The sequence below is a fragment of the Leopardus geoffroyi genome, chromosome C1, assembly GCF_018350155.1.
Source record: "Leopardus geoffroyi isolate Oge1 chromosome C1, O.geoffroyi_Oge1_pat1.0, whole genome shotgun sequence".
Taxonomy (NCBI): domain Eukaryota; kingdom Metazoa; phylum Chordata; class Mammalia; order Carnivora; family Felidae; genus Leopardus; species Leopardus geoffroyi.
Genome location: NC_059328.1, coordinates 111,365,080 through 111,385,844, shown reverse-complemented (window position 1 = coordinate 111,385,844; position 20,765 = coordinate 111,365,080). Strand labels below are relative to the sequence as shown.

The following is a 20,765-nucleotide window of genomic DNA, read 5'->3' as shown; positions in this document are numbered from 1 at the left end:
TCCTCATCTGCAAAATGGGCGACAATCCCAACTGCACAGGATTGTGTGGAAAACAAATTTAAGGTCGCACACGTGGTAGTTACTTCCCAGTGATAGCTGTGGACAGTTCGTAAGGTTTTAACTAAAAGGTACAAAAGTCTTTTAAGATCAGGCACGATGCGTTGGTTCCCCATATCACCGGATGTGCCATCTGGGGGAAAGACAGGGAGAAATGGGCTTTGCCTGTCCTGTATCAGAAGCAGCCATTGCCCACATAGGAACACCCCCAGACTCGAGCCACCCCCCAGAGGAGTGTCGGGGCCCGCAGGCAGTGGGCAGCGGTGACCCTCTTCACAGGCCTCCTGTCCAGAGGAGGAGCCCGCACAGGTATGGGTCAGGCCTCGTGGGCTGAGCTGCGTCCCCACAGGCACAGACAGCGCCCTATTATGAGGCGGCCTGCAGCTGTGCCCCGCTCAAGATAAAGGCCATGATTTATTCCGCACGTCCGAACGGAGCCTAATTATATGGGGCAAGACACAAGGACCCTACAGCAAGTGTCCTGAAAGAGCCCCCTCTCATTCGACCAAACAAAACTCCTCAGCCTCCCACCCTCTCCATTCACAGGACCCCTCCGCTGTCCCTCGAGCAGGCTTGGGAGCCCAGGCCCGTTGCCATAGCGGCCAGCCCCTCCCTGCCCCCCATCGGTAGGAAATTATCCTGTGCTGAAACGTCCTCTTGTCTCTGTCAGTGCCAGCCAATCCCCCCACCCCACCCAGCCCGCGCCCACTCCACGGCTTCGAACATAGTCACACACTCGGCTTCTGTGACGCTCAGTGGCCAGGCTGTGGGGGGCGGCCGGGGGAGGGGGCACGCGGGCTGGGACACACTGGAATATTCACGGCCCAGTGGCAGCACAGGCAGCCGTAGGAGTGGCCCACCACACAAGGACCCCCTCGGGAATGAAGCGGCCTTTCAGGGCCACAGACGCTGCAGCCTCCCCTCCCCTCCTTAAATAGCCGGCCTCCCTCCACAGCTGCACGGAGCCCACTGCCAGCACCACCACCCGCTGGCCACAGCCCACCTGCCGCCCTGCAGCCCTCCTGCCCTTGCACCTGGACCCGGCTGTGAGAGGTAAGGACCAGGGCCCAGCATGGGCAGGCAGGGGATTCAGGAACAAGCAGAGGCAGGGGTGGGGTGTCCCTGTCCCTGAAACACTCTCTGCGATAACGATACAACCGGTTTATTGAAGGCTGTCCTGCTCTGACTCACAGTGGCCCCACTGGGCCGGATTCCTGTCCCACTGTCGGGGACTTAGAGAGGGTGAGTGCCTCGTGCACAGTCCCATGATCAGCACCTGTGCTCTCCAACCCTGGGCCACTGTGGCACAGGGAGGAACTAGGAAAGGGAGCAGGGAAGAAGAGGGGCCAGCCCACGCCAGGAAACAGCTGTGCCCACCCACCTTGAGCTGTACTCACCACCTTGGGCCTCTTCCTATGGCCACCTCTGCCCACTCCTCCCCTCCATGGAGGCCCAAGACCCGCCCCACGGCCCCAGACTCCTCCACTGTCCACACCCAGGCCACACTCAAGGTGCCTACGCTGCCCTGCCCTGAGCAGCAGCATGGAGCAGCCAGTGAGGCCAGACCCAGGCCTGCATCTCTAGGGTCTGCACAGTGAAGCAGGAGCCCATTTCAGACCACACTGCAAAAATCAGTATCAAAACTTCCTAAAACAGGAGGTGAAGAAACCTCAAGAAACCAGAAACAAGCCTAAAAGCACTTTAAAATGGAGTCTAGATCCCAGAGAGAGCACCATACATGTGGCGCCTTCGGCAGTGATGGGAAGCCAGGGGCACCAGGCAGGAGGCAGGAAGCCAGGTGCTGGCGTGCCCACTGGGCGTCACAAGAGGCTAGCAGCCTGTGCGGCCAGGCAGGCCCCACCATCGATTTAATGCTCTGCTGTCATCATCCTGTAGCCCCTACAGGACAAGGGGCCCGACATTTTCATTTTGCACTGGGCACCAAAACTTACATCCCCAGTCCTGGGGCCAAACCCCAAGAAGGTGCCACGGAGCCTGGGAGACAATTCCAGGGTGAGCCCTGAGATGGAGCCACAGTCCCGGCTCTGGCACCAGGCACCCCCAGAGGCCAAGCCGCGTTCTGGGAGGTGCTGGGTGTCCCTGCTGGGTGTCCCTGACCTGACTTCCAACCCTGGGGCCACTGTCCCTAGCCAGATGACCTTGGGAAAATTAGCCCATTTTAAGCCTTGACCTCTTAATCTCTAATCTGTAAAGGAGGGCTACGGATGCCTGCCTCCGAGGATTGGCAAAGTGGGTAGTCGGTACCTGTGAGTAGCCCTCAGGGAGGCCCAGGTGACAACTGCACTGTGGGTCAGAGTCCAGGTGTGAGGGGCGGCCCAGAGCAGAGGGGTTCCACCTGACCGTTTCCTCGCTTGGCCCCATCCCCTCTCCCAGCAGCCAGGGCTTCCCTGGCAATAAGCCCTCGGGTCACATGCACGTGGAAACAGCAGGAATATAACCTCCTTGTTGGATTCCAGGCATCCTGACCCACTCTGGAGCCAGGATAGATCAGTTGGGCAAGGGAACCACCCTGGATCCCTTCAGTGACTAACCTGAGATATTATTATTAGGAAAGCACCCCTTTACTTTAGGATAGTGACTGGCCAGATGTTCTCTGCCCCTCACCTGTGTTGCCCTGGCTCTCTCCTGCCCAGGCAGCCGGCCCTCACCCCTCCATGTATGTGTTGGGGGTTGGAAGTGGCTGCAGGACCCCAGTGGTGGTGGATGAAGCAGGATGGGGAGGGTCCAGCTGCTGCCCAGCTCGACAGCCCAGCATAGCCACCGTCTGGACCACTGCCCTGCTCCGTCTACTGAAGGAGGGCATGCCAGGCCCTCCCCTCAGGCCTCTGTTCTTTGTCCATGCCTCGAGATGGCACCCATCCCACCCTCCTCTGGAGGCTGCCATGCTAACAGCTACCAGCATGCCTCCTGAGGGATGCCCCCTCTTCAGTTCAGCCCCTGCCAGAACTCTTACCATGGCCATCAAAAGGACAGGGAACTGAGGCCAGGAGACACTCGCAGAGAACTTGCTCTGGCTCACACTGCCAGGCTCGGCCAGGATAATGACCCCGGCCCTGCCATGGCCACAGCCTGCAGGGACGCCGCGTCTCTCCTGGGAGCCTCTCTCCTGCCCGAGTGTGGGTGTCAGGAGGCAAGGCTTCCCGGGGAGCCCCAGAAGCTGTACTGCAGGTGAGGGTCGGACAGGCTGAAACCCCAAAGCACGAGGATCAGGGGCTGGCGGCATCTTGGGACTGCAGGATGTGCTGCTCTCGCCCTGCTGTCCTGCCCTCTCCTGCCACACCCCCCACTCCTAGGGCTGGTGAGGGGGGCAGGGTGTTTGGGGTCTTCCTCTCCTTTTTGGATCTCTTGAGTTGACCAAAATCAACCCAGGAGTGCGTTCTGTCGAGGACGGAGCCAGAGCGCCTACCCAGAACTGGGGTTCACCAAACACACTGCAGGGCTCTATGCTGGCCCCCCTCAGGTGTGGGCAAACCAGGCTGGGGAGGCCAGGCAGACACAGGCAGCTTCCCTGGGCTCCAGGCCTCTCCGGGGCTGCCGATCTTGGCTGGAAAACCAGAGCCAGTCCCACTACCTTCTGGGAAAAATAGCTTTTCCTCTCCTAGAAAAGAATCTGCCTCCTGGTGTTAAACTACTCTGGGTGGTAGAATGCCCCCCACTGGCCTAGGGCCCAAGTGTAAGGCTTTCTAAGATACAGGCCTCCACCGTTAGGATGTCCAAAATGAATTTGATAGGCTGAGTCCGGAAAGCTTGAGAGACCTTGGGATCCAGGCCTGGACAGCACCTTCAGGTGCTGGCGGAGAGCAGGCCTCTGACCTCCTGGGAAACTGCCCATCACTGGATTCCTGGTGGTGCCCTCCTGGGTGGCAGGTGCTGGAGGAGCTGTGGTCAGGGACTGGCAGGAGAGAAGCATAAGGCAACAACACTTGGCACTAGTCATGAGAATTGCCACAAGATGGGCCAGGAAGGGTCCCAGGACTTGGGGTGTGCAGGGTTCACCCAGCAAAGGCGAGGCTAAAGAGGAGGTGGCCAGGCCCCATGCACCAGGCTCTCAGAAACAGGTTGTCTAGGGGCACCTGGGTCACTCAGTCGGTTAAGCATCCAACTCTTGGTTTGGGCTCAGGTCACAATCTCACAGCTTGTAGGTTTGAGCCCCATGTTGGGCTCTGTGCTGATAGCATGGAGCCTGCTTGGGATATTCCTTCTCTTTCTCTCTCTCTCTCTCTCTCTCTCTCTCTCTCTCTCTCTCAAAATAAATAAATAAACTTAAAAGAAATTTAAAAAAAAAAAGAAAGAAATAGGTGATCTATGCACCCACCCATTGGGAGTGGAGCTCAAGTTTCCCATGCACCCCCCACCCCGCCATTCAGGAAGCCCCCCTGGGAAGCACAGCAGAAAATGTGGGGCCCCTCCCTCCATCCCAGAGCCCAAACAGGTGGGATTCACTCCCCACTCTCCCCATAGTGCTGACTCCATGCCCTGGTCTGAGAGTGGATTTCTGGGACACATGGCCCTGGTCTCAGGTTCTTGGGTGCCCGGCAGGGACACATCATGAGGTGGGAAGCCAGCCCCAGCAGCAGCTTGGCAAGCTCCAGGCCCTGCCTTCGTTTTTGCTTTTTGCTGAGCTTCAGAAAGCCTCTGACACTCACCCACCCCAGGTGAACACAGGGGGTGCCCTCAGTAGTCCCCAAGGCGATGCTGAGCTAAGATGCTTCTCAGGTCCCAGGCTCTGGAACCTGTCTGCTTGCTCCCTCCAGGTTCGTCCTCCAGCTCTGCTTCCAGCTGAAGCATGAATGGCCTCGAGGTGGCTTCCCCAGGTCTGACTGCCAACTCCTCCCTGGCCACTGCAGAGCAATGTGGCCAGGAGACGCCGCTAGAGAACGTTCTCTTCGCCTCCTTCTACCTCCTGGATTTCATCCTGGCTTTTGTTGGCAACGCCCTGGCCCTGTGGCTTTTCATCCGGGACCACAAGTCGGGTACCCCCGCCAACGTATTCTTGATGCACCTGGCCGTGGCCGACTTGTCCTGTGTGCTGGTCCTGCCCACCCGCCTCGTCTACCACTTCTCTGGGAACCACTGGCCGTTTGGGGAAATCCCGTGCCGCCTCACCGGCTTCCTCTTCTACCTCAACATGTACGCCAGCATCTACTTCCTCACTTGCATCAGTGCTGACCGCTTCCTGGCCATCGTGCACCCTGTCAAGTCCCTCAAGCTCCGCAGGCCCCTCTACGCGCACCTGGCCTGCGCCTTCCTCTGGGTGGTGGTGGCCGTGGCCATGGCCCCACTGCTGGTGAGCCCACAGACCGTGCAAACCAACCACACGGTTGTGTGCCTGCAGCTGTACCGGGAGAAGGCCTCCCACCATGCCCTCGTGTCACTGGCCGTGGCCTTCACCTTCCCGTTTGTCACCACTGTCACCTGCTACCTGCTTATCATCCGCAGCCTGCGGCAGGGCCCCCGCGTGGAGAAGCGCCTCAAGAACAAGGCGGTCCGCATGATCGCCATGGTGCTCACCATCTTCCTGGTGTGCTTCGTGCCCTACCACGTGCACCGATCGGTCTACGTGCTGCACTACCGTGGCCACGGCACCTCATGCGCCGCCCAGCGCGTCCTGGCCCTCGGAAACCGCATCACCTCCTGCCTCACCAGCCTCAATGGGGCGCTCGATCCAGTCATGTACTTCTTTGTGGCCGAGAAGTTCCGTGACGCCCTGTGCAATTTGGTCTGTGGCAAAAGGCTCTCGGGGCCACCCCCCAGCTTTGAAGGGAAAACCAATGAGAGCTCGCTGAGTGCCAGGTCTGAGCTGTGAGCCCCGCAACGCCAAGCCTGGGCCCAGCCGCAGGCTGTCCTCAGAAGGACTCCCGCATCAGGGTGCAAGCCACCCAGACTCATGAAAGAGAGGTCCACCTACTCTCCAGTGGGTCACCCACTCTCTCCAAGGGCGAAACTCGGCACCCAGCACCCAATTCTGCCTTATCTGATATGCAAAACCCTAAAAGGGGAGAGCCCTTAACAGGACCAGTCAGCCACCCCCTCTGACAGAGACTGTTTGACCCTGCTCACTTACAGTTACTAGATATTCAATGACTTCAGCCTGTGGCGACGAGACTGGAGGAACAGTTCCTGCACAATGAGTGTCTTTCTTTCCCAAGGGCTGCTTGCTCAACTCCCAACCTCCCTCCACAAGAAACACAGAGCAGCGCAGCTCTACAGAGAGAAGCCCAGAAGGCAGCTGTGAGTGACTCCAGAGAAGGGGGTGCAGAACTCTTGGGGGAGGGGAAGGAGGGGTGTGTAGATGTTTCCATTGAAGCTCAGGGCGTTCAGGTGTCCATTGAAGCTCAGGCCCTGGGTGTCCCCTTTGCCAGATGACCCCTATGTTTAGGGGACAGGGACTCTAACTTATAACTGAGGGTTGTGTGTACATTTCAGGCTGGCCACCAGGTGACACCCAACAAATGCGACCTGTAGGGCCCATCATCGCAGTGCGGGGTTCTTGGCCCCGCCCACTGTGAACCCACACGCAGACCTGCACGTGGCCTGACAATCCCCAAAGCTTCTCAGCAGCTGCCTGATCCTTCTTGGGTCCTGGGCGCGCACGCGGCCTAAATAGACAGATATGGGGAGCCAGGCCTTGTCACCGCCCGAGGACACCACTGGCAGAGAGCCTGGCATGTGACCCTGGCCCCCACTAACCCAGACCAGCAGGGCTGTCCTTAGCCCTGCTCCCTCCCAAGAGGCTCTCCCAGCCTCAGTGGGCCAGCCTGGGGGCCGTTTTGCTCCAGAGCATGGCACCTAGCACCCTAGCAGCTCCCCATTTATACTGATTATACTGATGATAAACACAAGTGTACTTGAAGATTCTCAAGGTTACTGGGTTTGGCTAACATAAGTTCCTTCCCAGAACTTCTCCCTTTGACCCAAGAGTGGCAACGTGGAAGTGAAGACAGGACAGGCAGCACATGCTGTTTTGCCTCTGGTTCTGAATGTCCCACGCAGGCCTGGCCCACGTGGATGCTGAAGTTCTGCAGCATGGGCCCCAGAGGGCCTGGAGGGTCTGTGTGGGGGCCATGCTTCCTCTACAGCAGTACCGTACTTCCCTGAGCGCTCCCAGCCTCTCCTGCTTTCCCCAGCAGCCAGTGCTGTAGCGCAGAAGGAGAGAGGACACGCCCAGGCCCACACCCGGCAGGCGACCCGGGTCAGGACCCCTGTGACACCATCTGCCCCCCACAGCCCTTCCTGCCGAGTGCCCTGCAGACACCAGCACCGACACCAGACAACATGGCCAGCAAGCGGGTGACATCGCTACAGGCAGCATCCAGAGCAAGCGGTGTGGCAGCAGAGGACAGAGGGGGTACAAGTACTCAGGCAGAAGGGGGGCGGTAGTCAGAGACAGCAGGGGTGGGCGCTCATTCTTCCCTGGCACGGGGAGGAGAGACCAGCATCCGGATGGGGCCTGTTGCGTTTGGGAGACTCAGTGGGCTCCAAGCAAAGACGGTACATGGGTAGCTGAGAGCCCAAGGGAATGGTGTAGTGTGGAGGGGTGCATCCAGATTGTCCAGCATGGACATGCCAGTCGGGGCTCTGGGACTTTGGACAGACATGAGGGCTGTGCACCGAGCCCCAAAAAGGCCGACGTGGAGAGGCCGGTGGACGGAGATAAGTCGGAAGAGGTGAGGGACCTATACAGCCGTGAGGCAGAAGGAAACCATGAGAACACAGGGTCCCGGGCGCCTGGAGAGGAGGCATCCCAGCAAGAAGGAAAAGCTGTCACGAAGCCTTCCAAGAGGCCAAGAGAGAACCATCAGTGACCCGTCGGTCTGGCCATGTGGAGGGAGGTATCTGGGCCTGACCAGAACGGCAGTGGGGAGTCAGTGAGGGGGGCCAACAGGGGCAGTGGGGAGCCAGTGAGGGGGGGAACAGCAGGGGCAGTGGGGAGTGAGTGAGGGGGGCCAGCAGGGACAGTGGGGGGCCAGTGAGGGGGGCCAGCAAGGGCAGTGGGGAGCCAGTGAGGGGGGGCCAGCAGGGACAGTGGGGAACCAGTGAGGGGGGCCAGCAGGGGCAGTGGGGAGTGAGTGAGGGGGGTCAGCAGGGGCAGTGGGGAGTGAGTGAGGGGGGCCAGCAAGGGCAGTGGGGAGTGAGTGAGGGGGGCCAGCAGGGACAGTGGGGAGCCAGTGAGGGGAGCCAGCAAGGGCAGTGGGGAGCCAGTGAGGGGGGGCAGCAGGGACAGTGGGGAGTGAGTGAGGGGGGTCAGCAGGGGCAGTAGGGAGCCAGTGAGGGGGGCCGGCAGGGGCAGTGGGGAGTGAGTGAAGGGGGTCAGCAGGGGCAGTAGGGAACCAGTGAGGGGGGCCAGCAGGGACAGTGGGGAGTGAGTGAGGGGGGTCAGCAGGGGCAGTGGGGAGTGAGTGAGGGGGGTCAGCAGGGGCAGTAGGGAGCCAGTGAGGGGGGGCCAGCAGGGACAGTGGGGAGTGAGTGAGGGGGGTCAGCAGGGGCAGTAGGGAGCCAGTGAGGGGGGCCAGCAGGGGCAGTGGGGAGTGAGTGAGGGGGGTCAGCAGGGGCAGTAGGGAGCCAGTGAGGGGGGGCCAGCAGGGGCAGTGGGGAGCCAGTGAGGGGGGTCAGCAGGGGTGCTGGGGAGTGAGTGAGGGGGGCCAGCAAGGGCAGTGGGGAGTGAGTGAGGGGGGCCAGCAGGGACAGTGGGGAGCCAGTGAGGGGGGCCAGCAAGGGCAGTGGGGAGCCAGTGAGGGGGGGCCAGCAGGGACAGTGGGGAGTGAGTGAGGGGGGTCAGCAGGGGCAGTAGGGAGCCAGTGAGGGGGGCCAGCAGGGGCAGTGGGGAGTGAGTGAGGGGGCCAGCAGGGGCAGTAGGGAGCCAGTGAGGGGAGGCCAGCAGGGGCAGTGGGGAGCCAGTGAGGGGGGTCAGCAGGGGTGCTGGCACGTCCTGCAGTGGGAGGACAGCTCTGAGGGAAAGCACAGACTGAGCCTACAGCCCCGCTGGAGAAGAGGGTGGAGGAAGGAGCAGGGACCCGGCCTCTGGCCTCCGTGGTGCCTGGTGACTGAGGCAGGGGGTGCAAGGGTGCAGGGAGCAGGGGAGCCTCCTCTCGGGGAAAGTGGGAGGGAGGTCACCGCTATGGGGGGGTGCAGAGACAGTGCGGGGAGAACAGAGCCAGGCTTCCTGGAAGCTGGGAACTTAATCTACCAAGGACACCTGAATTTAAGAGTAAATTTGGGCCCCGTGGTTGTGTGATTTCTCTCCAGTGACATTCAGCCCTGGGTACCTGGAAGGAGGTAGACGCCCGGGGTCAGCAGCTTGGGGTGGCTGGCCACAGTGATGGCCTAAAGCTCTTTATCCACCCAGTGCACGTGATGGCTCCTGCTTCGGCCACCTTTCTCCTCGCTGCCTGTTGTCAGCCTGCCCCGGGGAGCGCCCCCAGGCCTGGACGAGCCCTGACTCGTGGCCCCCTACTCTCTCCAGCCCCAGCCCTCTCCTGTAAAGCAGGGGTCTCTTGTCTGCCCTGCAGGGACACAACACGTGGGCACAGGCCACGCCACCTGGGGTGAGCCTGGCTCTCGGTAAGCAGTGCCTGGGTGAGGGCCCTCCTCACCTGCCTGCATTCTTCACGAAGCCCAGGTCGGCCAGCTCAATGTCACACAGCTCACAGCGGAAGCACCCAGGGTGCCAGTTGTTGTTCATGGCCTTGATGACACGGCCGATGATAAACTCACCTGGAAGAGACAGGTCCTTGTTTGCTGGGGCAGGCACAAGTCCCCCCACCCCCACCCCCGCAGCCCCCTCCCAAGCCCTGCCCTCGCTGGCACTCGCCTGAGGCTCAGCCTGGTACCAGGGCTTCCCTCCCAGAGCACGGGACAGTGACGCCTGCAGAGAACTAGTGCCCATTGAGGCAGGGTGCAGGGCAGTCAGGGAGGAGCACCTGTGCTCCCATCACCGGCCCAACCCCAGGTGTGCTGTATCCAGCCCTTACCGCAGGACCCGCAGCATGGAGCAAACAGCATCTGGAAGTCGTGTTCACAGTACTTCCGGCCTTCAAACTGCAAACGGCCCAGCAGAGAAAGTTCAAGCAAAACCCCATCATTCTCCCCGAGCTGGCCAGTCTATGTTGGGTCAGGACCCACCCTCGGGAAGGCTGGACAAGCATCCCAACTTGTGCAACTGCTACCACCACAGGAAGCAGGGTGGGGGTGGAGGAGAAGCCTTCCTGGAGGAGGTGGTAAGGAGCTGAAAGACCACAGGGGGGTTGTGGGGGTGCTGAAAGGAGGGCAATCCAGACAGAGGGAGGAGCAGGGGCGAGGCCTGGAGATGGAGAGAATTGGCCCACTCAACGGGGCAGACAGGCTAAGTGAGGGGTCGCATAGAAGCTGGGAACTGGGCAAGGCCAGTCCTCAAAGAGCCTCTGCTGTTTTCACAAGACCTTGGTCCTGGGAGTGAGCCAAGGGCTGGAATCAAGTTTGATTTATAAATGTCACTTGGCCCTTATTTCCTGTGTGTTTTCTCTGTGTGAGAAGTCCATTTCTCCCAGAGGCCACAAGAGACCCAGAGAGGAGACACAGAAGGAGGGACAAGGAAAAACATGGGGGCCTGAGGGAGAACCCGAAGTCCTGCAGCCAGCAGGAGCCACCAGCCGTTGTCCCCGTCTGCCTGGGCAATGACAGCTCTCGTGCTGGCCCCAAATGTGGCCAGGCCTGTCTCTGCTTTCTTCTCTCGACAATTTCATTTTCTTTTTTAAAAATTTGATTTACCCTCTTTTCTGAAATGAGTGTCTTATTAGGCTGTGACTGGACATAGCCCTACCCAGGGGCCTGTAGAGGTGGCAGGCGTTAAATTCATTCAGCAACAAATATTCCCTGAGCACCTCCTGTGCGCCAGGCTCTGTTCTAGGCACATGACCACTGCTCACAGAGCTCTGCCTCCCTCCCACTGCCTCTACGGTGGGCCAGCATTTCCCAGGAGACTGGAAGGCGCCATGAGGAACAGCTCCTCCCACACTGCCAGGAGGAGCTCTCGTACCCCACAGCCATCCATCCGCCAATCCCATCATCTATACTTTGACGTCTCTCCAGCCTCTGACCCCTGATCTCCATCTCCACTGCAACCACCAGGGGTAAATGTTTACCAACAGGACCTTCGGGAGATGCAGTCTGATCTGTAGCATTTGCCCATCTCTATGGTGTAAATATTTCCATCGTGGACGATGTCAAGCTACCAACATGGCACCAGCGTGGAGTTAAGACATGTGCAGTAGCCATCATGGCACCAAGTTTCCACCACCACAATGCAATAGACAGATAACCTCAAAGGCATAGATGATAGTAAAATGTAATAAAATAACTAGGAAGTGGTGAGTTTTGAGTATGTGTTACTTTGTTTTTAATACAATTTTATCTCCTGTACATTTATATAACTTAATGTTTTTAAATTTTTTTCATGTTTTATTTACTTTTGAGACAGAGAGACAGAGGATGAGTGGGGAAGGGGCAGAGAGGAAGGGAGACACAGAATCCGAAGCAGGCTCCAGCCTCTCAGCTGTCAGCACAGAGCCTGATGTGGGGCTCAAACCCAAGAACCGTGAGATATGACCTGAACCGAAGTCGGACACTTAACCGACTGAGCCACCAAGGAATGAGTTGTGTTTAGGGGCACCTGGATGTCTCAGTCGGTTAAGCGTCTGATTCTTGACTTCGGCTCATGTCATGATCTCACGGTTCATGAGTTTGAGCCCCATGTCGGGCTTTGCGCTGACAGTGTGGAGCCTGCTTGGGATTCTGTCTCTTCCTCTCTTCCTGTCCCTCCCCTGCTCATGCGAGCATGCTCTCCCTCTCTCAAAATAAATAAATAACATTTTTTAAAAAAGAGTTGTGTTTATCCACTAGCTTGCAAGATTACTGAAAATTTAAACAATCTGCTCTTAAGAGCCAGTGTGGCCCAGTCTAGATCCCTTCATTTGACCTGGATTCTTTCAATAATTCCAGCTTCATGTACCTGCCCCCATTAGTGTCTCCTCAGCACAGCAAGGACAGTGGTCCTTTTTAGACATCAGACAGACTGCCTCCTTCCGCGTCTCAAATACTCTGCATACTCTGACCTCAGGGCCTTTGCACTTGCTGAGCCCTCTGATGAGTGCTCTTCCTACAGATGTATACACGGCTCCCTCACCTCATTCACGTCTGCTCAAACATTACCTTCCCTGACCACCCACCCTCCTTACCCCAAGATTCCTTGTAACCAGAGCACTGAGCACCATCTGATCCCAAGGGAGGGTGTGTGCCAGCAGGGCAGGGTGTTTGCATGCCGTGGCCTACCCTACTAGCTCTACTCTACTAGCTCAGAGTCTACCCAGAGGACGATGGATGAGTGGTGACCCTTCCTAAGCACCCACAGCCACCAGGGGTGCACTGTTCACACCTCGCAAGTGAGGATGTGCCCACAGGGGAGGCAAGCTCAAGACCTGGCATGACTGACCAGGACCATGGCTGAGCACAGCCCATAGGCTCCTGGAAGGCAGACTCTGAGCTGGTCAGGGGCTCAGGCTCCAAGAAGGCATCCAGCCGAGGGCCCTGGGAGTGTCCTCACCTCGTAGAAGAGCCCCTCAGGGAACGGCCGGAAGCACTGCGCACACACGAAGCACTGCTCATGGTACAGCTCCCCGTTGCTGTTAACGATCCGCTCTGCCGGGGCGAAGCGGGCTTGGCAGCGCTGGCAAGCCGCATTGGCCAAGGCGTTGGACATGTTGCTGCAGGGGGGAGAGGGGATGGGAAGGTCAGGACTGGGGAGGGGCCAAGATGAGCAAGCCTGGAGGGCTGCACATGATGGACACACCTTCCCGGGGAGGGGGGTTGGGGGGAACAGCTATCCTCACACTGATGGCAGTGTTGGCACCGCGGAGGCTCAGCCCGGCTGCCTGACACTGGCTCATGTCAGCCCGCACACCTGCCCACACATGACCTGAACCGAAGTCAGACACTTAACCGACTGAGCCACCGAGGAATAAGAGTCGTGTTTAGGGGCACCTGGATGTCTCAGTCGGTTAAGCGTCTGATTCTTGATTTCGGCTCACGTCATGATCTCATGGTTCATGAGTTTGAGCCCCATGTCGGGCTTTGCGCTGACAGTGTGGAGCCTGCTTGGGATTCTGTATAGAATAGATTCTGTATAGCTGGAGCTATTGTGTCCAATGGGCCCCCTAAGTGCCAGCGCATGCCAGGGGCTACGGCACACATTCCTGGATGACAACCCTACAAGGCCCATGCCGCATCTCCATTCTATAGATGGACAGGCCAAGTCCTGAGGGGAGTGAGTGCCCTTCCCAAAGGCCACAGTGGGCGGAGGCAAAGCCCAGATTAGAAACCAGCACCCCTCCAGACTCCAAAGCCCCCATCTTTCTGCCATGCCCTGCCACCCCCACGGACTTCCATGTAGTGTCAGATACAGCTGGGCCACAGCCATGCCCACACTGGTCAGAGCAGCGAGGGCTCAAGACAAGTGCTCTCACTGTGGCCTGGGCTGTACCCCACTCTCAGAGTCCAGACTCCCAGCCATGGAAAGTCCATAAGAGGGGTTAGGGGTCAGTGAGATCAGGGACACATGGAAGCACTCAGCCGCATGCCTGGCCCATAGGAAGCCCACACAAAGGACAGTGCATGGTTCCAATGTCTCCGCTTGGTTCCCAGGCTGCTTGGTCTGCATCCTGCTGGCCCAGGTGTCAGTGGCCACCTCAGTTCCCTCCTGTGTCTCCTATCACCTCTTCTCAGGGAAACAGAGCCTCTCATAGAACTTCACCTAGGCCTAAATCAGTGGCTCTTTATGCCCCTTATTTAATCCCTGAGGCAACCCTGCCCTCCAGATGAGAGACCTAAGGTTCAGAGAGGTTAAGTAACTTGCACAAGCTCACACAGCAGATGACGGAGTCCAGATTTGAACCCAGATTGGTTGGACTGCAATGGCTCTTTCCTCCACACCAGGAGTTAGTTGCAAATCACCTGCCCCAAAAAAACATGTAATCACCCTGCCACGAGGAAAGTGAAAATGTGAATGTTTGGGATACGAGCAGGTTGGGGAGCAAATGTCCTCAACCGTGGTGGGCTTCCCTGGGGTAAGTGGCAGGCTTGCTTCCTTCTGGGAGGAGTAGAATCCAAACTGTATGCTGAGGGGTCCAGAGGTGTGGCCAGGAGGAACTGTGTCAGACTGACAACCTCTTTGACCTTCCAATACCTTGATGCCCATGACTTTTGCTATAAGGGTAGCAAATAAGTTTTGTTTCAAGTGTCAACTCTGACAGATTGGCGGTGGCTGCCTGGATATCTAGCCAAAGCAGGACAGTCAGGCTCAGCAGGGAAAGAGATAACCAGCTGACAATGTCAAGTAGACACAGAGAGTGGTCAGACACAACCTGAATGCTCTTGAGAATATCTTTCCAGCCTGTACTGCCTCCCAGGGTACGAATCCCACCCCCGTCTTGCTGCCACAGCACTATGAGAAGAATTCTTGAGTGAGTGAAGCTCTTGCTGGGGCATTCAGGCATCAATCATAGGGAGGAAGGCTCCCTAACCGGGATGAGCCCAGGAGGTGGTGGGAGAGGGCTCTGCCTGTCAGGAGTCTGGGTGTGGGCTGTGAACAGTGGGTCTAACGGGGACTGTTGGCACACAGGCTGGAAGCTGGGCTGGGCCCCCAGACAGGACTTCCTGCCTGCTCAGCTTGGGGACCCCACATAGCAGGGGAAGGGCCAGAGGACTCTTCCATAAACCTTGACAGGCACCCTGGATTCTTAGGACTTAGCCTGCCCTCAGGTGTGTTTTGGGGACCAAAGCCACCTTCTTTGTCCACGTACTGGCCACAGGGGCAAGGAAGCAGTACAGTGGCAGGAAGAGTCGGGCAGAGCTCACGATGCAAGAGAAGGTCTTCGTGCAGCAGCCACTCTGCCCCCACCACACACCTTGCACTGTCCCCAACCCCCTGCTGGTCTCCATGAGGTGGGCCAGACAGCAGAGGGCCGACTGCCTAAGCCGCCATGGAGGGCTGGGCTGGACTTCTTCAACACAGGCATGGCTTCCCGCTAGAAAACATTGTGACCCTAGCGGCCTTGTCCTCCCACAGCACACACCCAAGGTGGCGGGGCCGGGGGGAAGTTCCAACTCCAGGCTGTGTACAAGACCTTGCTGGTCTTGGAGAAGTGAGAAACAACAGGAAATCCTGTGACTCTGGCTCTGGAATTCCCCAAAGGACCCAGAAAATGAAGCCAAAACAAGGATTCAAGTCCAGCCCCAGGCTTTGGGATTGCTGCTTAAATCCAGAGCTCTGGGCCCTAACTAAGAGAGCACCTGCAGAGCCCCAGCGCCTCCCAAAGCCCCTTGCCCTCTGGCCTTCAGGGACCCAATCCCACCCCCAGTCGCCTGCCGCTAGACCAGACACTTTACCAGCCTTCCACCATTCTGCTCTCATAAGTAGACCCTCTGTTAAACTCTCCTCTGCCATTCTGTTTCACTGTAACTATGTTTCTGACCAGGACGCTAACAGACACCACCCCCACAGCAGCTGCCACAACCTGCCTTCCTGTTCATCCTCACGAGGTCCCCTAACCAGAGTGGCTGGTCTTTAACTGGGCTACGGCTGGTTCCCTGGCTTGGTCCCTAGGTGCCTGAGGCCGAGGATTTTGCCATCTGTCCCCTACATACATACCTCGCACAAGCCCTGGCATAGGAAGGTGGGATGTGGGGGTGACCACCTCCCTCTCACACCCACTGGCTGCCCTAGCCCAAGTCTTGGGGGCAGTAGCACCCCCAAAGCACTCCTGAGACTGTGTCCCCATGCCACCCTGCTCGGGACCACAGACAACACTCCAACCCACTGGCCTAAGACAGAGGAATGAACAGACATGCAAATGTGCCCAACAACTGAACCATGTCACCATCAGAGAAATGCCAGCTGTCTCCTGCAGGAGGCGAGGACACAGGAGGGGGCTCTGGGCTCACCCCTCCACATTTGAATCCTGATAGCCCCAGACACTAGCTGGGGGGGCTGGAAAAGGGTACCAGCTTCTCTGGGCCTCATTTCCTCATCTGCAAAGAGGTGTGTCAGAGTAACAGTTACCACCCCACGGAGCTGGAGTGAAGAACTCACTGGTATACAGTGTGTGGAGCACAGGGCTGGGCAGGCCAAGCGCTGGATAAAGAGAGCTGTTGTTTCCCAGCAACTCTGGGAGCCTTCCAGAGCACCTCCTCCCCCACCCAGTCCTGGGGAAGGCCAGCAGCCTGCCTGCGCTCCCTGCAAGAGGGCAAAGGGTGGGACACATGGACATTCCATGTCCTCCTTCACACATTCCAGCCAAGAATGGGGAGCACAAAGTCTACCCAGTTACCCTCCAAGGAGACACCACCATCCTGCCCCAGCTGGACAACACTCACGCTGCTGAGGGCATGGCCAGCATGCCATGGTGTACAAGAGTGCACCATCATGGACCTCTTCTCCGGCCCTTCCCAGCACCCCCAAAACTTTCTCAATCTTGACAGCCCAACACAAGTCAATTTGTGGGCCTGTGCAAGATGTCACTGAGTGACAAGATGTCACTGAGCCTTACAATGACTATTAGCCTGGGGTGGGGTGGGGGGAGCCCTCTCTGTGCCAGCTTCCTGTGAGGAGAGGTTGCTGGTTCCAGATAAGGTAACTGAAGTACAGAGAGGGTCAGTAACCTGCTGAGGGTCACACAGGATTAGACCATGTTCTCTCCTGTCCCCTCAGCTCCTGGTGGCATTATCTAGGCACAGCCATTCAAAACTCTGGTTTTTTAGCAACCCTAGACTTTGCCCCACTCCAGCCTCCCACCCATCTGAGCCTAGAAAGACAGTGAGAGCCTGGGAACAGGCAGAGGCTGGGAGGAGAATGAGTCAGTATTACTGAGGCCACGTCAGCCTGAGCGTGTGTTCTACAGCCAGGCAGACCAGGCTGCAATCCCTGCTCAGGTGCTCCCTGGCTATGTGGTCCGCAGCAAAGTGCTCTCTGAGCCTGGGCTTCCGCATCTGTAAAATGGGCTAGCAACAGCAACCTCCGGGGGAGGTTGGGAGGGCTAAGTGAGGTGACACTTGCAGCACAGCCCATAACTGCTCCGTCATCGGCAGCTAGTAGCATCCTTCCCCCCCCACCCCCTTCATCCAACAGATCCTTACTGAGCACCTGTTCTGTGCCCAGGCCCTTCTCCAGGTGCAGGGAGAGAAGGGGGATCCCACTGCAACATGATGTCTGAAGCTCGAGTGGAAGGTGCCCCCGGCACTGCCTGGACCCCTTCCCTGCCACTCCCCCGAGAGGCCAGGCAGAAGCCAGCAGCTGGGGTCACCTGGCTGCACACAGTAAACAGGAATTTACACAAAGCCAGTTCCACACTCAGCCTTGGGAAGGCTGGAAAACTAACTGCTGCCTTAGGCTGCCACACACAAGGTATTTCCACCATCAGAAACACATTCCCGATATGTTTGGAGACTGCGGGAGATTACATGGCATTTCCTGAAGCCCCAGTGGTACCTCTTGGCTCTAGCAGCTTCATTTACTTTTAAGCAGATAGGCTTTAGAACTGTCACACTGACAACAGAGGTGAGGAAGGGCACGAGCCAGAAGTTCACAGAAAAGTAAAGACGAGGAGCAAATAAACATATGTGCCTGCATGCCTGGGGCTTTCCCATGCCTAGTGTCCATGATCACGCCCATGTGCCCTCCTTGCACGTTGGCCTTGTTCTTGTTCTGCGTGTGTACACTGTGGAACCTCGCTCCAACAGGGCCTATGACCCACCAGTGCCCTGATCGCCATTCCCTGCACCACCTCTCACTCCACCCATGTCCAAGGACACCGGAGGCCCAGCAGTGAGGGTTCCTATTCCAGCACTGCCACACTCGGGTGAGTTTCCTGGCATCCTGAGCCTTGGGTACCCCACCGAAGCAACAGTCTTGTCCAGTCCCCGTGTCCTGGCATCTAAGGGGCCAGAAATCCCAGCCGTGCAATAGGGGCCCCTCCCCCTACCCAGTGCCCCACCCCTTGCTCTGTCCTTAGCCCCAGACGTCTTTGGTGGCTCAGTCCTAATTACCCCTCAGGAGGGCTGCCCGGACTATGGGAATGCAGTGAGCTCAGAGCAATCCATGTAGCATTAGCCCCTGGACGTCCTTCCTTTCCTGGGTCCTCAGATACCCCTACCCCTGTGACTGCTGCTCCCTGTCTCTTCCCTCACTCCCCACCCCCTCCTCCCAACCTCAGGGTCCTCTCCCACTGTTCCTCCCCCACCTCTTCCTCTAAGGCTCGCACCTGCCACTTTCCTGCCAATACCCCAAATTCACAGTCCTCATCACTCTCTCCCCAACTTTCTACTAGAAGTCTCCACCCAGATGGTCCCTGGGGCCCAGCCCCCAGCCCCTGACACCCACACTAGTGGTTCCACCACCATCTACGTGCCCCCTCAGACCCTCCCCACCCCAGGTTAACTCATCCTCTGAAATGCCTTGAGGGTCCACCCTGAGCGCCACAGGCTGCCCTCCCTGCCCAAAAGGAGGCTTTCATTGTCTACACTGGCAATTCTCCATGAGAGAGAGCAGCTCAGGTTTTAGAGTCGGTCCAAACTGGCTGCAAATCACAGCTTAGCCATTTGGGTGGGCGAAGTCCAGCAGGTTCCTTGACCACTCCGTTCATTCATCTACAAAGTAGCAACAAAACGACCCCAGTCTGAAAGCAGTCATGGGAGCTCCGCAGGACAATTCAACACCCCATTCTCAGCGTCCCGCCCAGGTTTGTTGATCACAGATGCGCCCTCCCCCCAATCTTATCGCCAACGCAGGCGCTGTCCCCACGCCCTGGACTGCCGGGCTCTTGCCGTCGGAAGGGCCAAGCGGGTGTCGGGGAAAGGCCGGCAGCCGCAGCTTTCCGGCCATTGTCCCCGCCAACCCCGCCCCGGCCCCGGCCACCTACCCGAGCGCGGCGGGCGGCGGGCTCTGCCGGTGTTGGCGCCGCCGGTAGAGCCCCGACGCGGCGAGCGCACCCAGCCGGGCTGCCATGGCGCGGGCCTCCTCCTTCTGCTCCCGTCTTGGGGCGGCCCTGCTCCGACGGCCCGGAGACCACCCCGGCCTCGGGGGCGGGAGGCAGTGGCGGTGGCGGCAGCGGCAGGCCAGACACGGCGACGGCGATGGGACAGGCCAGCGTGCAGGGGCGCCTCTCCCCCCACCCCCTCTGGACAGGAGCTCACGTTACACACTGCGATCTCCAAAGGGCAGCAGAGTCAAGTCCAAATAGAAAGGATATTGTTCGTGCAGCGGGGGCAGCACAGTGAAAGCTGAGGTGGCAGGGCTGGGTCCAGACTGGGGAGGGGATTCGCTGGGAAGGTCCCAGACAGCACTAAGGTGAGGTCCATGGTGGGAAGTCAGGGTGCCTGGAGGTCCCAGGCTGCTGGGAGCCTGAGAGGGAACCCCAAGCCCCCTGACGTCCTGACGATGGCCCCTTAGCTCCGGAGGGCAATATGGGACTGATCTGGCTTAGGAATCCTGGAGGAAGCCCCATACATGCCCACATTCGACCTTGTTTCCTTCCCTGAGACCCTGTGCCACAAATGCCACCTGGAGACCCAGATCAGGGTAGCCTCAGTCCCCTGGATCTGACCAACAAATTGCCAAGCACCCAAAAGAGGTCCATGCTGTGAAAGCTCAGAGAAAAGATTATCCCCTAACTTGCTAGGGAAAACAGAAGCAGCAGAATCTGATAGAAGACCGGTAGGAAGGCACTATTTCCATGCTTTTTTACCTAAGGAGATCAGCAGGGTTATTGTGATCCAAGTGCAAACACCCAAGGTCAGCGGCAGAACTGTGGCTGCTGCTGGTGGAGCAGGCACTATGGTCAGCAGTAAAATAAGGATCCGTAGCACTCCTGGAGATCTTTAACACCGATTCCATTTCCCTGAAACACCTTTCTAAGTAAGGTCAGAAAGCACAAGCAGCATTGGCCTCCACCTTCCCAAAAAACAGTAGCTATCATTCTGAACAGCAGGGCAGGGTACTGGTCCTCCAACACTGGGGTGGAGGGAAAACTTTGGAGGGGATCCATGGCACTCAGATGCCAGGCCCACATACCGAGAAGCATACCTCATCCAGCAAATCCAAATTCATTAACCACCTGGGGGGCAGCTCTAAAACACAGCCAGATAACTGCAGGCGTTGTGCGCAATATAACTTGTCAACGCAGGTCAATTCCAAAAGTACCAAGCCCTGATCAATTCAACAAATATGTTTTTAAAGGTGGCCACAGAGGCAAAAGGGCATAGAGAGAGGCTGAGCTTGGAGAAGCCAACAGGTACAAAGATCACCTCCCACTCTCTTCTCTGATGGGGATAGCTGAATGCTTAGGAAATCTTATTAGAAAGTTTTGTTGTAGCACCTTTAAGTCAATGCCCAAGGGCCTAGGTACCTTGTACCAGTCCTACTCAGTCCCTCCCATGGGGAAATCCTCAACTCTGGAACCCAGAACTTACCCAGAGTCAGAGTTCCATTTAAGGAGGGATTATTTATTTATGGTTTCCACAATTGCAGATAGACCTGGGAAGGTGGCTATAGCCACAAGCATTTTGTACATCACAATTTGTAAATAAAGTTCAAGTCCAAGGTGACCAAGCACCGATCAATTCAACAAATATTTACTGTAAAAGGAAGTACCAGGGGCTAGAAA

The 20,765-nt window shown here is 57.9% G+C and overlaps 2 protein-coding genes across 6 annotated transcripts in view; one reads left to right on the top strand and one right to left on the bottom strand.

The window, feature by feature from the left end:
* Positions 1 to 20,765, bottom strand: part of LIMS2 (LIM zinc finger domain containing 2) — a 39,301-nt gene that overhangs the window by 7,363 nt on the left and 11,173 nt on the right. Inside the window, exons 1-4 of one of the 4 annotated variants that reach the window (XM_045479384.1) lie at positions 19,848 to 20,066; positions 12,656 to 12,815; positions 10,050 to 10,116; positions 9,672 to 9,792 (exon numbers count right to left, since the gene is read on the bottom strand). The exons of 1 other annotated variant lie outside the window; for it this stretch is intronic. In XM_045479384.1, coding sequence (XP_045335340.1) covers positions 9,672 to 9,792; positions 10,050 to 10,116; positions 12,656 to 12,815; positions 19,848 to 19,996 — 497 coding nt within the window. In that variant the 5' untranslated portion in view covers positions 19,997 to 20,066. Of the gene's footprint in view, positions 1 to 9,671; positions 9,793 to 10,049; positions 10,117 to 12,655; positions 12,816 to 19,022; positions 19,278 to 19,847; positions 20,067 to 20,765 lie in introns of those variants that run through there. 2 more of the 4 variants (XM_045479385.1, XM_045479386.1) reach the window with 2 other exon arrangements.
* Positions 859 to 5,884, top strand: GPR17 (G protein-coupled receptor 17). Of its 2 annotated transcripts, none has more exons than XM_045479389.1 (2): positions 859 to 1,110; positions 4,833 to 5,884. In XM_045479389.1, the coding sequence occupies exon 2, from the start codon at positions 4,865 to 4,867 to the stop codon at positions 5,882 to 5,884; it is 1,020 nt and encodes a 339-aa protein (XP_045335345.1). In that variant the 5' UTR covers positions 859 to 1,110; positions 4,833 to 4,864. The 2 variants fall into 2 exon arrangements, with proteins under 2 accessions (XP_045335345.1, XP_045335346.1); XM_045479390.1 differs by having other exon boundaries at positions 4,795 to 5,884.

What these genes read in the sequence shown, in the direction of transcription:
- GPR17 (XM_045479389.1), top strand. Translation starts at nt 4,865, where the DNA reads ATGAATGGCCTCGAGGTGGCTTCCCCAGGTCTGACTGCCAACTCCTCC.